General features: G+C 38.7%; 1 protein-coding gene and 1 non-coding gene across 4 annotated transcripts in view; one reads left to right on the top strand and one right to left on the bottom strand.

Moving 5' to 3' along the window:
* The window catches only part of piezo2b (piezo-type mechanosensitive ion channel component 2b), a 92082-nt gene extending 83660 nt beyond the window's left edge, over positions 1 to 8422 (bottom strand). For all 3 annotated transcript variants that reach the window (XM_085253616.1, XM_085253615.1, XM_085253617.1), the window contains exons 1-2: positions 7872 to 8422; positions 1640 to 1735 (exon numbers count right to left, since the gene is read on the bottom strand). In XM_085253616.1, the coding sequence (XP_085109742.1) occupies positions 1640 to 1735; positions 7872 to 7935 (160 nt within the window). In that variant the 5' untranslated portion in view covers positions 7936 to 8422. The remainder of the gene's footprint in view (positions 1 to 1639; positions 1736 to 7871) is intronic.
* Positions 8423 to 18332: 9910 nt separating this feature from the next.
* On the top strand, positions 18333 to 18404 carry trnaw-cca (transfer RNA tryptophan (anticodon CCA)). The gene has a single exon. It is a non-coding gene; the product is annotated as a tRNA-Trp (tRNA).
* The last annotated feature ends 4684 nt before the right edge of the window (positions 18405 to 23088 follow it).

Here is a 23088-nt window from a genome sequence, read left to right as displayed (position 1 = left end):
TCAGATTTGTGTTAATGAGCACTTGGTGAGTTGTACCTAATGAACTGGCCAGTTCCATCCCTCAATTGGGAAATTACCTGGGTGAAGATTAGTCTTTTGGGTTTGGTACTTTTGACAAAAGTGAGTTGTTTAGACATTAAATGTGAATAATCAGATGTAAAATTAAATCTTAATTTCAGCCTTATTAGTAACAGGAATACTTTGTATATTTTTTTGTTTTTTGAAGCATGCAGTTTAAGAATATTTATATAGAATATAGATATTAAAACACCCATTAAGGCAGGAAAATAAAAACGTAACAACAATAATGTCCGTCAGTCTAATTCACCTATAACAGTGTTTATGTGATTTTTGGGGGCAATTTTACTTTGGCCAGTGTTTGCAAAAGCTAGACAAAAAAAATCAGTTACACAAATAGTAACAGCATTATTGTGAGTATTGTTGACACATTATCGATATATTATTTTTTAAATATCATTATTATTATCCTTAATGTATATCCTGTCATGACTGTTGAACGACTCTTGAAATCAGCAGCTATCAGCTTCATGAGCGTTCAGCTTTACTAGAAGTCTCTTTAACTATTGATGAGACTGTAAGTGGTCCACTTTCTCCTCTCCCGCACCTCCTCTCTTTCTCTTCCTCCTTTACTTCCTGATTGTTATTTCAGCTGGAGACGAGCAGAGACGAATCTCGGACTGGACGTCGCTCCCTCAGACAAAATAGGTTTATGTATTATTAAACACTACATGTGGTCTCCTGCAGAAGCCTATATTATTAGAGGTCTGGGAGGTGTGCTGTTTAGTGTTTTGTGGTGGATGAAGTGCATAAAAGCGAGGCTTAAATCCCACATTCATCACCCGTAAGGAGAACAGTCACCTCAGTCACTTCTCATAAACCGCAGAGGTCCACCGTGATTCATATTTCTTCAGAGGATGAATGGATTCTAAATAGCTGTCAGCTGTCATATGGAAGCTTGTTTACCGGCTGTAAACTTCCTGCATTTTTATCTAAACCAAAACACCAGAAAGGTTAAAGGTCACCTCCACCTTCAAATCGGATGAATTAATGAACATCACAGACGCACGCAGATCGTGATGTTATGGCCTGGGGAGAGAAACTTCTCCGTTTCTGTTCTTCAAATAAAATGGTTAGCCATTGTCAAAACCAGTCCTCATCCCAAGTTTCTTTTTCTTTTCTTCTCTAAGAGATATTTTACAAGCTCTTTTGTGTTTGTCTTCTCGACAGAACAACTCATGTATTTAGTTTTGTATCATTTATATGGGTATTATATGAGCAAATAAACTAAACCTGAGCCTAAAATGGCAATTTTCATGAAGAGCTCCTTAGATGTGGTCCTAATGGATCACATCTTTCTATCTCAGAGCTGGCCGGTTGCAGATCATTTTTATTATTACAGATGGACTCATGCCTGCGCTAACCAATATTACCTTTCATGGACTGAGCTATGTGCCAAATCCATGCTCATCTTAAGGAAATTCAACTCTCCTGCAGAAGGGCTGGTTTGTATTATAGAGAACAACAAGTCAATTCAAACTCTGGGAAACAGTCAAGATTCTTAGGGTGATGGCAAAGCCACTGAAACTACACAGCTTCAGAGGGGCACTGTAGAGCTTACCTTGCATTGTTGTGCTTGTAGGCTCTGGGAAGAGTGGAATAAGCAGGAGATAGATGAGGTAGACGAAGGACAGGACATTGTACCTGAACAGGCAAGCTGCAGAGACAAAGACAGAAAATTGACCAGCTCAGTAATGTGTTTACAGCTTCGTTTGCATTACATAATGTGTAGGAGTAAATAACGTGCAGACACTGGCAGCAGTCAGATCGTCACTGAACAGATACTTGAGACAAACATGTGGTGAAAATCATTAAAATGTTCCTGCTGGCTCAAAGTAGTAAAACATCAAACATTCCTCTAACTAAACTTCACACTCACAAACCTCATTATCTGTTCATCTGGCCCGCATCACTAAACCAGCCTGTGCTTAAGTCAGTCAATGAACTGCCGTTTGTTTTGAAGAACAGTAAAGACCTGATAGTCCTCGGATGTGAAGAGGGACAATTAGCTGACTGAGCAGCCTGCGGTTATATCTGCCTCCATGCCGTAAAATGCCTCACTAAGCGCAGCTTCATATCACATGTGCAGATTTCAGAGTTTTGCAGGGACGTTATTGAAACCAGATCATTTTTTAGGATTAAACTCTACAAAATGAAATCTTTGAATGTTTTGCAGCAGTGCGGCGAGCGTCATGCACCAGATGCCCTTAAAATACTCGATGTACCTCAGAGATTTCAAAACAGGAAAATAACGTCTGGTTGCCAAAACTTTAAATGAATCACAGCCATGTGGCTGGAGCATGAAGAGTGTGTAATCCCATGACAAAAGTCTGAAAGTACAGTGTTTGATTTTTAACCAAAACACAAAATGAAGGTTAATTAATTCTGGTGTAAAATTATTACAGTTTTGTTTTTTTTTATTCCAGCTCCAATTTCATGTCATTTATCTTTTAACAAAAGTTTACATCAGGACAGAATGAAAGACCAGGGCTGGCTTTTGTTCAGTTTATTGTGTCAGTAAAACAAATAAATGTGAAGCTGTTAGCTACTTTTTAGCCCTTTAGCGCTTCAACAGTAATTACTTGGCAACTACTGAAAATGAATCGACTGTTTTGGCGAAACGTTCACTGGTTGCAGTTTCTCAAATATTCAGCTTTCCCCCATTTTTCACCTACCAAAGAAATAAGGTGTTTATCACTGGCTTACACATTTTCCCTTTCACAATAATATGAATTAATTTACGATAAAAAATACAACCTGCAGTCACGCTTCCACTATGAATTTAGTCAAACCTCAGAACACTGTCTCAGTATTTAGGATGTAAAACCACACATGACACTGGCTTATGTAACACCTTCCCAGCATTACACACACAAACACATACTCACGCCCCATCCAGGCACATGAAGAAGGTCCTTTTGGTTTCATGATGTCTTAAAAAGCTTGAGTGCAAACATGACTTCCAAAAACCATTAATTGATGTATTGATCCATGATGCTCCTCATTTCCTGAAGCAGGCTGACCATCTGCACTGACAAGTTCATTTTTTAACTATTTAAGCAGCTCTGCTGTCTAAATAAAGTGACTCACACTCCCAGATGTGTATACTCTCTGCTCGGTTACTCTGCTCTGTGACATCTGCTTAATATTTCAAGTTTTTCTTAGTTTGTGCAAAACGAATGTAATAAACTGCATAGCTGCTTATATTTTGTTGAACCTTTTTAGGTCAGGGGAAGGGAGTCAGGGAAGAAAGTACACAGTGACTTAGTATAAAATGTGGACACACAGTCTGACCTCCTAAGTTTCTCATTGCGGTTATATCAACAAGCTCAGAGTTTACAACCTGGTCGGCCGCACGAGTTATCGTCTCAGTCACAGACATCGGCAGCTACTGCTCTTGAACTACTCAAAAAATTACATTTAAATGCTGAAAATGGTGCTTTTATTTATCTTTGCACGCTCAATGGACCCATTCATCGACATTTGACTTGGCTCTGACTTTTCCCTTGCTGAAGCTGTGAAGTAAGAGCACCTTCAGGTTTTCTCAGTTCTCAGATGCAGACCAGCGAAAACTAACAAAAGTTAATAAAAGTTGTTGGGGCTGTCATCTTTGGGCAAATTGCAAACATCTGGGATTAGTTTCAAGTACGCATGAATGCTTGGCCTGCCACATGCCAAAATCACAAATATAATGACATAAATAGAGCACTATCATTATTGATCTTTTTTCTTTTCTTTTTCAAAGCTTTTTAGCAAGTAGGCGAGGGTTTTTCAGCCTAAGCCTCTCAGGTGACTGAGGAGGGAATGACTCACAATCTATCATTTTTCATCTTACACTGTTTTAATCCACCCACTTGAATTTTTATCCACATTAAATGTGGCATTAAACACTTTCTAAACCTGCAAATTTTCATGCTAACCCCATTAATCGTCTGCTCTGAGCTTTAAGTCTAAATTGGTCTCTAACCATATTTGATGTACAGATAATCCAAATGTATCTATATGGCTCTGCTCCCACTGCTAGCCTGCAGACACTTGACCGCAGCCTTCCTGACCATTTGCCTTTGCTGCATGACTCACCATCAGAAGATTTTAACACAGGGAATGAAAATAAACTGACCTTCTTTTAAGATAAACCGGTTACTGCAAAAATCCCCATTCACGGTTGAATCGGGCTTTTGTCTCTTCCAGTTAAACCTACTATTACAAACACACAAAGCCTAGACACAGGCGAGCCAAACCAGAATTTTGCAACCAACTAATTTCACAGTTTTAGGCCTCATAAATGATGAAACGTGGCAGGAGATAAGACTGCGCAGTGCCAAGCGAAGCCAAGCACTGGGAGATAAAGGAGTAAAATGAAACCGTTCAGAAGAAAGTCATGAACGAGATACCACATCAGCTGTTTTCATCTGAGCATGAAACTAAGAACTTGTGTCTATTATGATACCATGAAAGATATCCACAATGTCTTTGTACTACTTTCCAGATAAAATATGTTCAGAGAACAAACGATTAATCTGGGCTTCAAACTAACAGCGATCTTTATTATTAAACAACATTTTATTTCCTTCACTATTTGTTTGACCTGTTGGCAAATTGTGATGGGTCAAAGCTTTAACAGTTTAAAGTGATAACTTTACTGTAGATGGATTCTTTTTTTCTCAGCTCAAACCCAAATATGTTCCATTTACTATCAGAGAAAATAAGGATATCATCTGTTTAGTTTAGTGTCAGATATTCTCATATGAGAAGCAGAGAAGGTTTTGTCATTTAAAAATGATTTAAGTGACTGGACGAACACAAACACACAGGTTGCTGCAATGTTAGAGTTTTACCTGCGTATTGCTGCCCTCTTTTAATATAAATTTAACTGCTTCAGACTTTGAGCAAAGCACCAAGAACATCTGAACTTCATGCAGTCAGCTTTTTTTTCTATCATATCTGATATTTTTTATTTGGGTGATCAATTTAAAAACTATTTTAAACTCAAACATTCATACACTGAACTATCGTGCAGAGTTCAATTGCAGAAGAATTTGCCTGATGTCTGATTCCTTTCTCTTTAATGGTTTCTGATAATAATAAAATTATTGCTTAATTCTCTCCAGCCTGTTTTTACCCATGAGAGAAAGCATTAATCTGTCTTTGCTTTCCACAAAGAATTTGCTCTGGGATTTCACCTTATTTGGGCAATCTTCTAACTAAACATTTTATTTTTAAGAATATTATAGTTTTGAAATTGATGTTTAGCCTAAACAGAACACTTTTTGCCACCTTGTCAAAGATTCTTAGTCAACATATCTGATGAAACAGCAGAGCATCTTCATATCAAAATACCACCTAAAGCATTGTGTTCTAGCGATGGCCACTGCAGCATCTGCAAACTGCACAACCCAGCTGACTAGCTGCTCCCTCTTTACGGTCACACCACAGGTTCGATATCAGATCAGACATTTGGAAAAGTGCGTGCTCACAATTAAGTCCGCACTCCAAACTCTGCCAGTAAACACATAAACAGCAGCCTGTTTGATCAGCAAAACTCGAGCTGTGTGCAGATGTGTGTGTTTGTTTGTGTATGTGTGTGTGTGTGTGTGTGTGTGTGTGTGTGTGTGTGTGTGTGTGTGTGTGTGTGGTGGTGGTGGTGGTTTAGGGGATTGTGTACACATGGGCCCAGCAGTTCTGCCGGATTCAATAGAGGTGCTGTCAGATGGCCAACAGGAAACACAGACTATTCAACGTCAGTAGGCAAGTCTTTCACTAGGACATGAGAAAAGTATCAGTCTCTGCATATAACGCACAACTAAACATATAGTGCGACTGTTATGTAGGTGTTTGGGGTAAGATAACATCTGCTGCGGTGCAGTTCACTTCCTCTCAGTTTATTTGGCAGTGAGAAGCCAGAAAATTTACTTTTATATTTTATATCCCAAAGACAAAAACCAATACTGTCTGTCTGCTGATAGCATTTGGTTTCATGGCTTATTTATGGCAAGGGCTTTAGTTCTCAAAAAGGAAAGAAAATCAGCTGATCAGGTGACTCTGATGACCAAAAACAGCATCTGTCATCGCTGATGCTGTCTGTTTCTATATGTTCCCTTCTTTCCACTTTACATTTCCTCCATCCTGACAGTTAATGATGTGTACAGGCGTAGCGAACGCTCATTTGCACTTTGAAAAAACATAAAATATTAAAGGTATGTTTACGATAAAAGGGAAGGCAAATATTCTCTCCCTCAGAACCGCATTATTAATTCATACTGTTAAAACGACTTTCCACGAATTAATGGAGACAATGCATGGACTCACGATTGCTTTTGGAAATAAAAGGGGCATCAGGCTGTCAAATGATGCATTATAGTGGTACTGAGTGGGGCTTATCTATAGAAAGCATGCTGTTAGCTTTAAAAGTACCCCGCCCTCATAAGTCTTACACAGACACCACATTGGAACCTCAAAGGCAGTTAGACACTAATCACTTTTCGCTTGTGGCCTACCACAGGATTACAACTGAAAACGCAAAGTAAAGTGCATTTAATTCAAGGAGTCTGCATCCAAGGTGAGACTATGCCTCCAAATCTTCTCCACAAAATGCAAATAACCATCGAACAATGTGTCACCTTCAGTGAAATTCATCAGCTTTTCTAGGCAGATTAGTCCTGCAAAAAGTCACAAAATAAAAAACTCCAAAGTTTGACGGCATGAATCATCGTCCACATCTGCATAGCAAAGGAGTGAATCAACACGGCCACAGCTTCTTCCTTGGAACAGAACACTTTTCTCAACAAAGTAACAAATTCAGTAAACAACAAAACGAGGAAGCACAGCTGACTACAACTCTGAGGAATGTGGAACAGCTGAAGACGTGCAGCTCAAACACTGTCATCGAAATGTAAATGATAATGAATAACAATCACACTGTCAGCCGCCAAACAGTTCAATTACAACACTGATGATTCACTAATATTAAAGGAAAACTCCGAAACCACAGTGAAAACCAAAGATACGAATTACCAATAATGCAAAGTCTGTGTATTTAGTGTTGCAATACATGTTTCATTTCCAGACACGAAAAAAATCCGATTGAAAGGAAATAATAAACTAAAACTTTGATGCTGTGATTCTGTATTTAGATATAAATAAACATACACCATTTAATTCACATCAGTTCATTTTCACCATCAGACTTTTGTACCTGAAACACAGACACCATGCCTTTGGTGTGACTCTGCAGTCACTGCTGCCGGCTGTGTTTCCTTCATTACCTCCAATAAAAGGTGACAGGTGGAGGACAGCGCTGGTAAATGACGGCTCTGCTTTGTAATCTGTGTTTAATAGCTGGTGCATGACTCTGTGCAGTCTGTCGTTTTTCGTTTGGATTCACTTTTAGAGGAAAAGACCTCGGCAGTGATGAAAGGTGATCTGTGACCTCCATCACTGTGAGGTCAATCACAAATCATATAAAAAAAATCAATGACATTTTCCCACAAACATAAATATGAAAGCTGCTCTCAATGTCCTGAACAAATATACTGGAACTGCGCTCTAATATATATGAGGCTTTGAATTAATGTCACAACTGATTTATATCAGTGTAGGGAGCCGAGACAACGCAGACTAGAGTACAGTTATTAATTAACATTAAATTTAAAGGTACAAGCACAGCACAGGGTGGGATCAGTAAATAAGCTTTATAGATATTATTAGTTTAATTACACATCCTTACTTACCATAGCCAATAACACAAAAGGCCAACAAAGATGTAAAAATTGGGTATTAGAGAGAAAACTCACCAGCTGCAAGACATACTGGGAGCAGTAACCTGAAGACCAACCCGCACACTACTTCAGAGGCCATGGCTCGGGGCAGGCCGTGTTGAATCCAGGTAAAAGAAGCCGAGAACTGTCTCTCTAAGGGTTCTCTTGCATCCCAAACTCCTGCGCTCTGTCAAATCCCAGCTGGCTGCTCCAGACGGCCACATCGGCTCTCCCCTGGTGACACCTGGACTCTGGTTATTCCACAGTGAAACACTGCGCATTCACCAAGGTTCGCCTCATCAGCTCCGTCGCCAGAAAATAGTATCACCATGATAGTTTAGTGGCTCAAATGCTGTAAAGTCATGTTGACGCTGCACAAGCTGAGCAGCGGACTCAGGTGCGCAAACAGCTGCGCTGGCACGGCGCGTAAAAAAGCCGGACAAAGGAGCCAACAAGTCCTCAAGTCCAATTAAACCCCTTTCAATGCTAAACCACTTTAATCCTTAACGGATTACATAGAATGAAAGAAGACCAAAGTATAACCGGATAACGCTACCCTTCTTCCTTAGCCCCCGTGGTGAAATTTGACTTTCTGACTTCTGGTCCGGATTGTGTTCGCCAACAGGAGGCTACGGGACAAGCCTGAGATTGGCGTCGTGTTCAGCCAATCAGAAGTGCGCCATTGGTAGCTGATCCAGCCCCCTGCGATAATTGGAAGCAAGAGGTGGGACGCGGAGATGGATGAAAATACCACAAGAATGAAACGATAACGTGAAACACACGCAGCCTTTTATTAATTCTATAATTTAATTATATTAGTGCATATTTTGCTATTTAATCACCATTTTTAAAGTAATAAACACCAGATAACCACGGCCACGTCGAGGAAGATTTTATGAATTTCAGGGGGGAGACTTTTCATTATGACCTGATCTCTTCAGGTCCAACTGTTTATCGGAGAGAAACAGCGACGCCTACCGGTGCAGTATAACCACTCCAGTCTAATCCAGTTAACCACAAAAACAGGCCTGCGCTGTTTGTGCTTGCAGGCAGGAAAATTAATTTTACCGAAATGTTTTCAGTTCTCGGACAAATTCTAAACAATGTAAGAAAACATCTTCTCTAGTAACACGTAATTTAATTGCTGAGCGGGTAAACAAACATGATTTAAAGCTCAGTTTGAAGCCTCAGGATGCTTTTTTGAATTTCCAAATATTCAAACAAAAGGTTGGAAGCATATTTGCTGTTAAAATAGGATTTTGTGCAGAGGCAGCTGCAGAGGTCGCCCTGTCAGATGGGTGACCCCTGTTCTTCACCTAAACTCATCATCTTAAAATACATTTTATGGCACAATTTTTAAAGATTAAACTAAACATTTTAAACAAAGGCCTAATAATTTGAGGAAATTTATTTTTAATTTACTTTTGAAATACAAAGACCCGTGAAGTGAAGTTAAAATGGCACATAGACTGGAAACTAAATCCAAGAATTTGCTTTTTGTGTGTCATTTGTTGCATCTGTACAGAAACTAAAAAGTGTGAGTGAGTGTAGGAAGATGCACAAAATACACTTCTTCCATTAAAGTTTCTGTTTGTATACAGAATACATTTGCGAGAGGTGTTAACAGATGTTTTAACCCAGAAAAGAGCCAAGCTACAGTGTCTGTTTAGTCTCCAGTATTTAAGTTCTATCTTAATTTATAACACAGAGGCAAAAGCGTGGCGTCATCTAATCAAAAGAAAGCGTGCAACTGAGAATATTTTCTAATTACACAAGTGACTAATGAAAGAAAAAAAATAATAAAGTGTCCCACCAAGGATCCTCCACAAGTGATGTTGTTGTGACAGCATTCATTGCTGGGACACTCACTACAAAGGCCGTAAAGGCATTTTACTAGACTGGTTTTGGGAAAAGTGTGAAAAGCTGATCTATATGGATGTGATGTAGAGTTTGAGTTCTGGTGAGTTCAACTGAAAACCACATGGATGCTGCTTCTGATTAAAATGATGGTAAAGTGAATGGTGTGCATTGATGTGACACTGAATTGACAGTTCGCAGGAGAAAGAAAAGAAGCATTTTTAAAAGTTTGCAGGTGACGGGATGCCATTTCTAACTTCCCAGTCAGCTGAAAGAGCCCGAAAAGAAACAGAAAGCTGTTTTCCTGACTGAACTTTCATCCATTGGGTTGATATCCGCTAACTGTTAGTGCTGTCAAATCAGTCAGTGACCCATGGTGTAGATGTGGGCACTGTCATCATGGAGGACTCCTATCCAGGCTGAAATGTTTCATCAGCCCCCTAAATGTTCTCTGCCAGCTCACAAAACAAGTTTTTTTTGGTTTAATGTGTTTTTAATGGAGATACCTGCATTCATCATGATTCTCCATTCATTTATTCAGGTTTAAGTCATTAATGAGTCATCAAATCTCCATGGATGGCAAAATGTCATTAGGAAAGCTGCCTGGAGCTTCTCCAGCACTCTGAGCATGATGCACTGAAAGCTGGTGTTGACTCATTTGCTTGAACATAATTTTCTGAGTCAGATGTTTAATATTAGAGGACACTGTAACTGTGGAACAAATATACTCAAAAGACCAATTAGAACTGGTTTGATAGACCTGGACACTGTGAAAAGCACTAATGTGGACTAAAAATAACAATAATAAAAAAAAAACATGTAGGAAACTGTTTCTTGTATTGGTTTTTCCTTCATTTGAAAGATATCAAAATTCATTTATGGTTACTTATCACCACAGTAAAGCAAAGGCCTTTAAGGCAAAGAGTGCTGACATAATGTTTACCTGTGTGTTAAACAGGGAAGAGCATCCAAGTTTAAACTCTGAAGTGCATTAACTTAAGAATAAAACCAATCAATAAAGCATGCTTTGATATGTTTAACAACTTTATTGACAAGGAAATGATCAACGATGCTGTTCCCCCTGAAGTGCATTATACAGAATGAGAGCAAGGTATGATGGGAGTCAATGCTGAGCCAACTGACCCTTTACCTGGAAAAGGCAGAGCAATTAAAGAAGCAAAGTTTCTGCTTATGATGTGATGAATCGTCGTTTGGCCTAATAACCGAAATGGATTCGGTTTATGAAAATAAGAAAAACAAACAGCTGAGCACTGCTGAGGGAAAAGCTGCTCGCTGCCAACCTCTGCCCAGAAGCTTCACTTTTCACTGGAGATCCAGAGCGGCTGGAAGGTCTGCAGTCAGAGTGACCCACGATGCCCCTAAGCTGCAGCCAGCAACAATCAATAACCAACCTCAAAACATGTCAGCGAGCCCTTGATTTGTTTCTGCCGTTTGAAGTCTGGACCTGCTGATCTAATCCCTCAGATGGATGCGAATCTTAAGTAACATTTGTCTTTGATCCATTATTTACCGGATTCTTGAGAGCGACTTATTGATAAACTCTTGGTTAAAATGGACTCAACAGTTTTACGCTGTGGCGCTCTGGGTCAAGTTGTTCTTGAGTCACTCACCTCAATTTTTAGGTCAAGATTGTTTCAAGAGCAACAGGGATAATTTTTGTTTATCAGGAGCCTGGAGCTCATGAGACCTCTAAATGGGCACCGTTTAGCTTAAAGACAGTGAAAGTGAGTCTCAAATCCAGAATATTTTTTAGTCTAGACTAAAAACTAAACACTTATGGCAGTTCTAGCAGTCCTACAAGACTGCACTTTAGCACAGTGATGCTTTAAATATATTGTCATCTTAGTTTTGCTCGGAGCCAATTTTGCACTTTTTTGTGCAAAATGACTTCATCTCTGCATCACATCGTTCGCCCTCTTCATGGGACATAAAATGTCACCACATGGCAAAACACTGACATATGAAGATTCAGAAATAACAAACATATAAACATAAAAATGACAAGTAGAGTCAAATGTTATGGCTACAGCATATTTAAAACAACCTCAGCTGACCAAAGTGTTTTACAGGTGTAACAAAATATACATTATATGCAACAGTCACTAAATCAACATCGAATGTACACTAAAAATTCTCAAATAAACCAAAGTAAATAAGACTGTTTCCAAATTAAAGGTCAGGAATACAATGAATGCAAGTCAGAATAAGTTAAAAAAAAATGTAAATATGGATTATTTTCATATCAGAGACATGTTAATGTAAGGTTTTATTTGCTTTATTTATTTAGACAAGCTGAGCCAAGACAGTGACTGAGAAGGCAGATTTTAAAAAGCTAAAACTTGAGCTTTACTCACAAAATGTGGGTTCAAGGTTACAAAAACCAAGAAGATAAACAAAGCACAGAAAGAAGCCCGAGGCTGAAAAATACAAGAAAAAAAGTAAAAGTAAAACAAAGAAGCATGAATGACAATGAGGACAGTGAAGCCAGCATTTCTTCATCTAGCTTATCTGTCCTAAACTGGCTGACCTCAACATTAAAACAGTCTTTTACAATTTTGTCCATATATTTCAGTTTAGCTCATGAGAAGCAGCCCTCCTCTGGTCTGAGCCTGATGTCAGGGTAAGATACTGAAACATTCCTGTTTTTGTATCGCTGCACTGATTTTTAGTTGTCTGACAGACAGAGTTCCTCAGATAACAGCGAGATTTATACATGAGTCTGACAAAAAAAAGGGGGAAAAGTATTGTACAGCCCTCTGGTCAAATTTAGATCTCAACACTGAGTATTTGAGCTCCTGGTATTTGAAACTGGAGAATTTATATTTATCCTTTTCCTCCCGCATTCCTCTATATTTGTACATGTCCAGGAGATGATCTACTTCTAGGAATAAAATAGAGAAGATAGTCGATTTCAAAATGTTGCTCTAAAACAGTGCTGACTGGTGGGACGTGGGGCTACAACAGGTGGGAAACATAGGGAGTGAAAGATTTTTGTAGTTAAATTAAAGATGAGATTCTTGATGACATTTTCACCTCTATTTAAATAACTTTAATTTTAATCATTGTAATTTCAAGGTTTAAGTAAAAGAAACAAACCAAAAAAATTATTCTTTTTTTAATTCTGAAGTAGGTTAAGCCAGAAAAAGGAGAATATGCAGATTTTAGTTTGCAGATTTTAACAGTTTCACAACCAAAAACGGTCCTTTCAGGTCAGCCTTTCAGAAAAATGCCTGCATGAGCATAGAATTAGATGGACAAATATCGATTATCAGAAGTAAAATCTAAGAACACAGAAAGCCACCGCACTGTTCTAAATCCTGAATATCTTTGGATTTTATTGCCAGTCTGCAGCAGCATTTGCCAAGACGAAAACACAAGTGAAAATGAAATTAGGGCCCAGATTGCTTCAGTATTGATCCACCAGTGAAATTCAAACTGTGAGCATGTTCAATATTTACATGGATGCACTTTCCATGCACTTTAAAGGTGCCCCAGCTTAAGTGGGCTTTTCACTGTCTTTCTGTGGTGGCTGAGGGCAGATAGTCTCTTCGGGAATTAAGACTCATATGAAAACCAGATAAGTCCAGTTTGGATTCTGTCCATATTTTAATGCTGTCAGTTAATTTCCTGATGATTTGACAATCATTGTAATCAGGCTGCTAAATTTAAAGATGAAAAATATGTTTAATACATGTGATTTTCTTTGTCTGTGGTTATGTAATAAAATCAAGTTTACAGCCATTCTGAAAGTAAAAGCAAACTATAACTCATTCTGCTGGGAAGGTCTTTACTTTTCTATGGATTTGATTGTCAAGTAAGGCTGACTGGGGAATGAGACAAAGACAAAGGTGGATAAACACATGGACGCATGTCCGGTAAAGACGATTAGAACAGTCACAGAACAAAAACTGCAATTTGAGGTCAGATAAAATATAGGTGGTGTGTTTGGGGGGGGTCACCCAAGAGTGGAGAGGAACAGCACAGAGTTAAAACAGAGCGGAGGGATCTCTGAAGATTGAGCATGTGGTCACTCATGGAGACAAAATCTCATTAGAAGCTGTGCAGGAAGCCAACGACAGAAGTGGAGGAGCCACTTGACTTGTCTGGAGGCTGATAAGGAAAAACAGGTAGACTCATGTACCTCGGTGTCCGATCTGGCACATAAAACAGGCACTCTGTGAGGTGGTGTAGGCACTGAAAACAGTCTCTGGAGGAACTGGCACAAGGGACAAAGACTTGGAGAAAATCAGCTGGAGCCCCAGTGATTGAGAAGAGGCGCCATCTTTGGTTAGGAGTCACTGGTTGCCCTTGTATCCGACTGAGGCCATCTGAGCTCATCCAGTGATTCAGGGATAGGTGGGGTGTTGTTCTCCCTCAGAGCAGGCTTTAATGCACAAAACCTTCGGGGTTACGACAGTAAGCATCACATTTCATACCTTTTGCAGTATTTTATATTAAAATATGTCGTAATCTGCCAATTTAGCTGCAAGTATCTATAGATAGCTTGGAAATCAAGTTGATTTAACTGAAGGACAGAGCAGCAGAGCATCCTTCTGAAAAGTCAAGCTTCTGATTTCATTATTAAACTGTCTTAATTACAGATGTGGCACCTGACAAGGCAAATCGGAAGATCTAACGTTATTTAACTCCCTGACTATGTTCCCATTTGTCTGTAGTGTAGGAGACCGACTCTTTATCCATGTTATTAGTGCGAATTGACTCAGGGTAATGGCATTCATTAACGGGCGATTGCAGGCCTGTTTTGTGTGTAATAAAGCTTCTATGGCCTCAGCATTTGAAAGCAGGAAGATGCTCGTGTTAATGCACATACACAGGATGTCGGAGTCATTGGAAAGAACTTACGTGTTGACCGAACATCACTTTACATCCTGAAATATTTACATCCTTCACACTGAAACAGCAAGTGGCATGATGAAAGATATGCTGTAAGGCTATGCATTATTGAGGACTGTGTGTGCTTTTACAGGAATCCCAAAGCGGGGAAGAGTTCAGCTTTTAACAACCATGACCTAAGAGGTCGAAGGTCACTGGGACTTCATTCCTCTGGCCCTGCTGCACACAACAGTGTCTGTGTTTCGTAACACAATGGACTTCTTTGGAAGGGTGGAGTGTCTGAAAAACATGGAGAAAGTTGCTTCATGAGGAGGAGGAGTGCTGAATGTGCCTGCTTTTACAGTTTTTCTCAATTGCTTTGATGCAATTCTCACAGCAGGAATGTCATTCTGTTCTCAAAAAAGCTAGGGCATTTTTCACTATACAGACTCGCCTGTGCAAAAGACACTAAAACAATCAAAATGTTTTTTTCCACTCACTGCAACTTTGTGACGTGATGGATTTATTTGAGACTTTACAAAAGCTGAAATGGTGAAAAGTAATATGATACTTTTGAAACTGTGCAGTGTGTGTCAGAAACAAGCAAAGAACATGTATACAATCTGAGAACATAGCACCAATGACTGTATACACTGGTCACTTTATTAGGTGCACTGTTCAACTGCTTATTAATCCAAATATCTGATCAGCCTTTCACATGTCAGCAACTCAAAGCATCTAGAATTATTGGTAGTGAAGTTGCTGCTGTCCTTCTGTCACAAATCACTCCGGACAACAAATATATCAGAAAAAAAGACCAAAAGAATATAAAATTAGAACCTTGCACCAAGCACTGTGTGGTAGAGTACAGTCACACTACATAAAAGTGCTTGTGTGTAATTAGCAGTGCATCTGTGATACCAGGCCAAGAGCATCTCTTTCTATTTACTTCAAATAAAGGGAAATTTCTCTACTACAACTGTGAGTGTGTGGCTGGCTTTACTCCTTCAATGCTCGATAGTATTAGGAAAAGTGGGAGATGTGTAGTTCTGACTGATTTGATTAGTTTACTTTGCGTCTAACGACCAAAGTTAAATGATTTGGTGGATGTTTCACAACCTTCAAACCCGCAGCAGTAACTCACTTGAGGTCAGTGACTCCTTCTAGCAACACACAACCTTCCTGTGCCCACGGTCACGTGTGCACACAGAGTCAGGAGTTAGTGATAAAGTGTTGTTTACAGTTGTATGTTACCAGCTCTATCCTAGCCTCTCTCAAAGACGTTTAGTGTTTGCCCCCATTTCCAAGAATCAATAAAAACATTTACGTATTTACTTAAATATTCGAGTAAGTAAGTAAGTCAACAGATCTCAGTTCAGTGGAGCATCCTTGAGATCTGCTAAGTAAGAAGTATTTATTTAAAAAGGCCTTATCTTATAATCTGGCAGCCATAGCAGGTCTGCCATATGTTCCCAGATGTCCTACCACCCACTTCCTTGACCCCTACAGATACAGTAGTTTTATACTTGTTAAATCTGTTTCCTAGGTGTATCATAACCCCAGACCGTGTCACGATGTGTCGCCAGTTTACTGTCAAATTTGGGTCCATTAGAAGAGTTCATGCTAATCAGTGCGATGCTGCTGAAATGATTGAAAACATTTTTGTCTTTCAATTCTGGGATCAGAATGGCTCATGCATCAGGGTAAAGGGCTAACTTAATTGTTCCATGAAACTGCATGTGATGTAAGTCATAGGTATGGCTATCATAAACAAATATAACATCTACAGGAGATTTTGGACCCCCGCCACGAAGCTCCCGGTGCACATTTCCCCTATTTATTATATAAATGTTTTCTAGGGATCACGTTTTATTTTTTTTACTTTTAATATATTTTTATTCACTTATTCTTTATTTCTGTGATTGATTAGGATTCATTCTGAACAGGTCCTCAGTCCAGCGCAGGAAGAATCTACATTAAAGCTTATCACTGTATATTTATATCTTTTTCAAAAAAATAAAATAAAATAAAAATAACAGTTGACCCAGATGCGTACTTAATTTGGAAATTGCCATTTGAAACACATAGAAGTAAATTTTTCTGTAAACAGAGTCTTATTCTCATTTTGATATTCCGCTTTGATGTTTGCGTTTATATCACTCCAGCCACGGTTGGGACCCAGCAGCAATTATGAAAGTAATTTCTAGAACCCATCTCCTATATTTAACACCACAAGTGCCTCTTTCTACTCTTACTGCTGAACATGAGCTGCTCAGCATAATCAGAACAACCACAATCTAAAGATGGATCATGTGGCAAATAGCATGCTGAATTATAGACTTCCTGTTCAGAGTTTATCAGGTGCCTAATGCACATCCAATCTTTAATCATTTAAAGTACAAACAATTGTGTACACCCATTCCCCACACAAAAAAATAGATCTCACTGAAGTTCAGCATCATCCTGTAACATAATAATCTTGTTGAGAGCTTCATATTCTCCAATATAACCCAACCAATCATCTGCACTCCATTAAGTGTAATGTAATTGTAACTGGGAGCTGAGTGTGTTATTTAAAAGTTTCCTGCTGAGCATACAAAATGCACACTGGCCCCAGTACTGGTTTCTATTTCAAAGATGTTCAATTGTTGACGACTGAGTTAAAAGTAAAACAAAGAATTTTATAATGAAAGCAGAAAACTGATGAAAGGATTTTAATACTTGACCAACATAGGAATCCCCTTTTCTATATTTCATTATATATTAACATAATAAAATTATTTTAACTCACAACATTAGATTTGTACTCTGGAAAAGAAGGCCTCCAAAATGCTGCTGAACAACTTTACTTGTCCTGTGATTTAAGGTGGCACAACTTTATGTGCTTTTTATATCAATAAAGCAAAGCTGTATTCATCGCACACTCAAACATTTTAGGGTTCAATATAACAACAAGCAGCAAACAATGAAATCCAAACAGGGCTTTTAATTTAGATTGTTTTTGATAAGACTGAATAGAATATCTCACCATGCTGTACAGGAAATGTAAATAAATAAACAAGGAAAGTAGAGTTTCGAGTCCACTCACCTACACGCTTCAATTCAGTGCAATTCCATTTGATTTTTCTGATGCCAAATTATAACAACAGTTGCCTCAAGATGCTTTCTATTATAAGGTCAAGGTGTCACGGGCTGCGACGGCAGACCGTGGGGGAATGTGGGAAAGGAGGACCCATGACTGCCCAGGGGTCCTGGGTCGCCCAGTCCCAGGACCCTGACACAAGGTCCTGCAATAATAAAAAGAAAGCAGAAAAAACTCCAACAATCATATGACCACCCTATGAGCAAGCAAATTGGCGACAGTGGGAAGAAAACAACCCTCCCTTTTAACAGGAAGAAACTTCCAGCAGAGCCAGGCTCAGGGAGTGGCGGCCACCTGCACCTTGCAGTTCTTTAGCAGATCCCAGTTATCCCACCTTCAATAGGGCCAGTGGACTAACAGAGACCCACTCATACTCACATTCACAATATGAGCAATTTAGAACCACGGACAGTCTTTGGACTGTTCTCTTTCACGATTGTTGTTTTTATGACACTTCTTGTTGCTTCAGCTGCAGAGCTCCACGTGGGCTCTGTGTTGAGCTAAGGACTAACGTTCCTCAGGAAAGCAGACAGATCTGTGGTGAACTTCTATAAATGATCACGTTCGTCACACGCACGCACACACTTTTTTTTAAAAATTTTTTCCCGTTGTTGTTGTTTGGTGGGGGGACAGTCAGAACGGACGACCTCGTGGCGCAACGGTAGCGCGTCTGACTCCAGATCAGAAGGTTGCGTGTTCAAATCACGTCGGGGTCAATCCTTTATTCTTGTCACGCAGACTAAAGGAGAGCGCGTCCCAAATTACAACAGCGAAGATCTGACGTCAAATCCAACATGAAGATCATCAAGATCGAGGCTCTGTGACCAGGTTAATAATCGCCCCCGGTGCTGCTGATCAGCAGAGTGTTGATGTAATTTGTCCTTCTTCTTCTGGTTTATGCGTTGCTTATGAAATGTTATGTAGTGGTTGCGTTTTTCACCCACTATCACACTGAAATTTTGTAACTTTTGGCAACTTTGTCATTACAGTATTTAAGAATATATATATACTGGAGCTGGCAACTTTTTTCCGTTTTCCCCCATAATTATTTTTTTTATTATTACTCAAGAAACATTTAATTAACAGTACTGGTAATTACCAAAGTCATTGTTTTTGTTTCTGTCGTGGTTAATCCACCAGTATGCGCTCTTTCACTAAAATTATAATCTTAAAGCTAAAATATTATTATTATTGTTGTTATGAAAAACAGAAAAAACGAGTAGAGCCCGTTATTATTTTTTGATTAAGATTTCAAATTACACTACATGTTACATCCCTGAACAGAAAAAAAGATGTTTCAGTGGTTGAATGTTGTGCTTGATTAATTTCAGACTTCTCCAGAAGTCAAATTTGGGAATAAAAATGTGAATCAGTTTATTATTTGCCTAATACACAATAACAACAATATAATTTGTTTTAGTTTTAAACAAGTAAAAGAATTAGAAATGTTTGTGCTTTCTTGTTTTACGACAGGTGGTCTACTAAATTGTTGAACACTTCACAAATCCAAGCAATCCAGACACAAACAGACAAAAAAGAAGGGAAAAGCAAAACAATTCACACAAAAAACTGAAGACCAAAGAGCCCTGTACTCTTTATTTCACCTAAAATGGTTCAATAAAGTGACACTTTTAGCATTCATGTTGTTTCATACTTTAATAGATTATATTGTTGTCTAATGTTATGTCTATCTGGATAGACATAACATGGATAGATGGATGGATAGATAGATGCTGATTTTCTTTTTTTGTGTTTAATTTTGGTTCTTGCCTTTCTGACTTTATGTTAGAAAATATAAAGTAGCAGCAGGGACATGTGGACACCGACCCTCGAGGGCTGGAGTCACTGGATCACGTAAGCCTGACTTAAGCCAATATAATTCTGAGTAACTTTCTAACATTTGGCAGGCTTTTTAACTTTTTCGTACTGTGTTTAATGTATATTTTCAGTAAATTTCCTACAGGTATTCTGTCCTCATAAGTACATAAATGCTACACACGTTCATATGTAGTATCAATGACTCCAATGCAGAGTGGGAATCATCAGCAGAGCAGCGTTTCACCCAACATTTTGAACAAAAAGCTGTAATCGTTTCTGCTGCATTCCTTAAAACAATCTGTGTTGATTTCATGGTGTCTGATCTTTGAGCAGCAGATAAATAATCGCATTAAGACATTAAAACTTTAATGTGTTCTCAGGCAATAATGGAGCCATGTCAAAGTTCAGGCTTGGCTGCACGTACTGGCTGCATGTCAAGGCGAACATTTTGCCATTTTGTGGTCACACTTACTTATTTGAGTGGAATTTTTTTTCCCTTTGATGCTTCTCAGGCCAGTATAGTTACACAGAAGTCATTATACACAGTGAGGAGAGAAACTAGAATAGATCCATGGAGATTTGTCAAGATCCACACAAACTGGCTGCAGGACTCCAGTGGTTTTGGGGGAAGGGAGCTTTTTCAGGAAGGGGGTAATTTTCTGGGGTTCAGTGGACAGATCAGGGTGTGGATCATCAGAAAGCCACTGGTTGAAGAAATTCTTGCAGATTCCAAACATGCATGAGAAAGAGGTTGTCTGTCAGAAGTAGAGAGATTTTATTTGAAAAAGGATTAAAAGAGGGTAAGAATTTGGCTACGGGCAAAACAAAAAGAAAGACAAAACGAACTTGCCATGCAGAATACCTGAACTTTAGAAGCAAGGTTAGTTATATTCTTAATGTAAAGCACCACCAAAAACAAAGCATCAGGAACAAGTCAGAGTGGGAGGTAAAGGAGGAAGACGCTGAAATTCAGAGATGAACTGGGATGGTGCATGGCACAGAAAGCGAGCAGATACCCAACGATTAAATAGAACCCATGAATCAATTTACCGTGAATGAAACAGATGATAGAGGAAAGACGGCAACAGCTCACAGTGAGAAGCAACAGGAAGTTGAGCTGAGCAAGTGGCAGCAGAACAACGGGGAATCCACAAAAACAATAATAAAGTTAAAAGGCCCATGCCACAGACTGTGAAGTGAGGATGTTATGACACACAGCTGAACAATACAGCACGCAATCACCGATGAGAACAGACGATCAAAAGAGGCAGTTAACAGGGTGTGACAAAAATGGGATGAGTTGTGTCACATTCAAGGTCTGCTGGGTTTTTGGTGCATATGCTAAATCCAAAAAAACAAAGAAAGTCTGATCATTGTCCGGTATTTTTGGTACCTGGTACCACACAAAACAGGAACATCATCACGTAGAAGATCTCAGTGGATTCGTTTTTACTCATTTACTTTTTATCTCTTTTTCATCCCCTTTTTCTTTTTGTTTTGGAAAGCACAGCCTGTCCTGTTATGATCAGACACAAATAAAATAAATAGATGGAGTAAATCTTTCAGCCCCATTATGTTCTAGTTCTGATACCTGCATGTAATATAATATTTGTCCATATCTTTCATTGTCTTTAACATAATTAGTTTATTAACTTTGCCTGTAACCCATATTGAACAGTTTATATCTTATTGTAAGTTTTAAAAAAAGAGCACAGGGCTTACCCTGCTCCTTCTTCTGATCCTCTACATCAGGGGTGACAAATATAAGGCCCGGGGACCACAATCAGCACACCATAGATGACAATCTGGTCCACTGGGCAGCTTTGGAAAATACATTTTGGACTTTTATAGTTTTTTCTTCTAATAAAGACATCAGATGACATTTTTTTGTTCTGTAAAAATTGCTTTGTTTTGTTTTTAAGTAGATTAAGTAGATCCACATTATTAAAACAAACAAACAGAAGATTTCTGTTTTATAATTACAGGACAGTCTGGACAGTGAGCTAGCAGAATCTTTCTATTGTTTTGCACATTAATTTCTTACAATTTAAACCCAAAGAGCTGTGTCTACAGAATTCTCTAATTTACTCGTTTTCTTTATCATGTAGAAAAACTGAGACGTACTGTTGAATATGCACTTTTTTTTCTCATTTAAAGATACCTCAGAGATTAAATGTGTAGTTAAACTTCTTTACATGGACAGAAAGAGAGGTTTCACTGGTCTGGCACACCCAAGATCAAAGCGGGTTGTATGTGGTCCAGCCTGGCTTCACATGAACGTCTGAGAGACCAGTGCTGTCTCCTTTTGTTTTTCTTCTGTCTCTCTGTAAGCGTCTGTCTCAGCAGTAACCAGAAGGCCCTCATGCAAAGGACCTACGCACAATAAATATGTTTAAAAAGAGATGAGACATAGTTTACTTTAACTCTGTGGAAGCAAAATGCTGATGGTCAGAATAATATGAGGAGATATTCTTTATACGTAGGAAATGAGAATTGAGTTTGTCAAATTATTGCTTAACTAATTACCCATACTTGTGTACATGTATTGCATTTATCTGGCCATCAAATAAACATAAAAAAGTTTAACAAAGGTGTAAAATACAGTTGCATCTATATTCCTAAAATTAATAAACACATATAAACCATTTGGGGGGGAAGCAGAAATCTAGGTGAACCAAAAGAAAAAGAACCATTTTCAGCTTTGTAGCGAGGCATAATTGAGAAACTGGAAACATGAAAGCCTCAGAGTTATTCCAACACATGTCAAAACACTAAAACTTGACCATCTTCAGGAGCACAATGGATAACTACAGTCTTATTTTATTAAATAGCCTTGCACGTATTTAAACCACGCTGTGTTTTCAGATTGCAGGTTGCCAAGCTAAATATCAGGTTTAGTGACTGCTTTGATATTTAGTTGGAAAGTTTCAAAGTATTTGGCTATGAATTTTAGCTCCCAAAAATTAGATGAACGTGTTCATGTTCATGTCCAAACTCCACATGTAGTCCAGAACTATCAGTGTGCTGCCATAGGCCACAAGGCAGCCGGTCTCCGGTCTAGCTTCAGGCACAGCAGGCAGGACCAGATGAGTAAGATGAACATTAGCCAACTGATGTATGTGACGAAATGTTAAAAAAAAATGCTGCAGCTCTGCTGGGGATGAGTGACTAATGAAGAATAAACATAAACAATAGCCTGGAAAATGTTTGGACAGCAGGAATAGCACAAGTAAAATAAATAAATAAAACAGTTATTTCCAAATTTTAGATTAAATTATATTTGATTTAAGACAAAATGGAAACAGACTGCCTTTTTATATGCCAGTTTCTATCATTCAAGGCTACAACACACCCAAAGAAACAGATGAGATGTAGGGTTAGCAATGTGTAAATTTGAAGGCATAACACATCAACTTAATCGCATTAAAGTTGTCTGTATGTAAAAGAGCCGTTAAGTTCATTTTAAAGTAACTATTCAAACAATGCTGCTTTCTGGGTTTGAATCCAGTCTGGGGCCATTTCTGTGTGGAGTTTACATGCGAGAGAACACAGAGCTTGATGATGATCACAAATGATGGGGCC

Source organism: Mchenga conophoros, linkage group LG18, assembly GCF_057382185.1.
Source record: "Mchenga conophoros isolate Kocher_MC1m ecotype Shallow Benthic linkage group LG18, M_conophoros_male_GT1.1, whole genome shotgun sequence".
Classification (NCBI taxonomy): Eukaryota; Metazoa; Chordata; class Actinopteri; order Cichliformes; family Cichlidae; genus Mchenga; species Mchenga conophoros.
The sequence above is the reverse complement of the archived record's forward strand: the minus strand, read 5'-3'. Positions and strand labels throughout refer to the sequence as shown.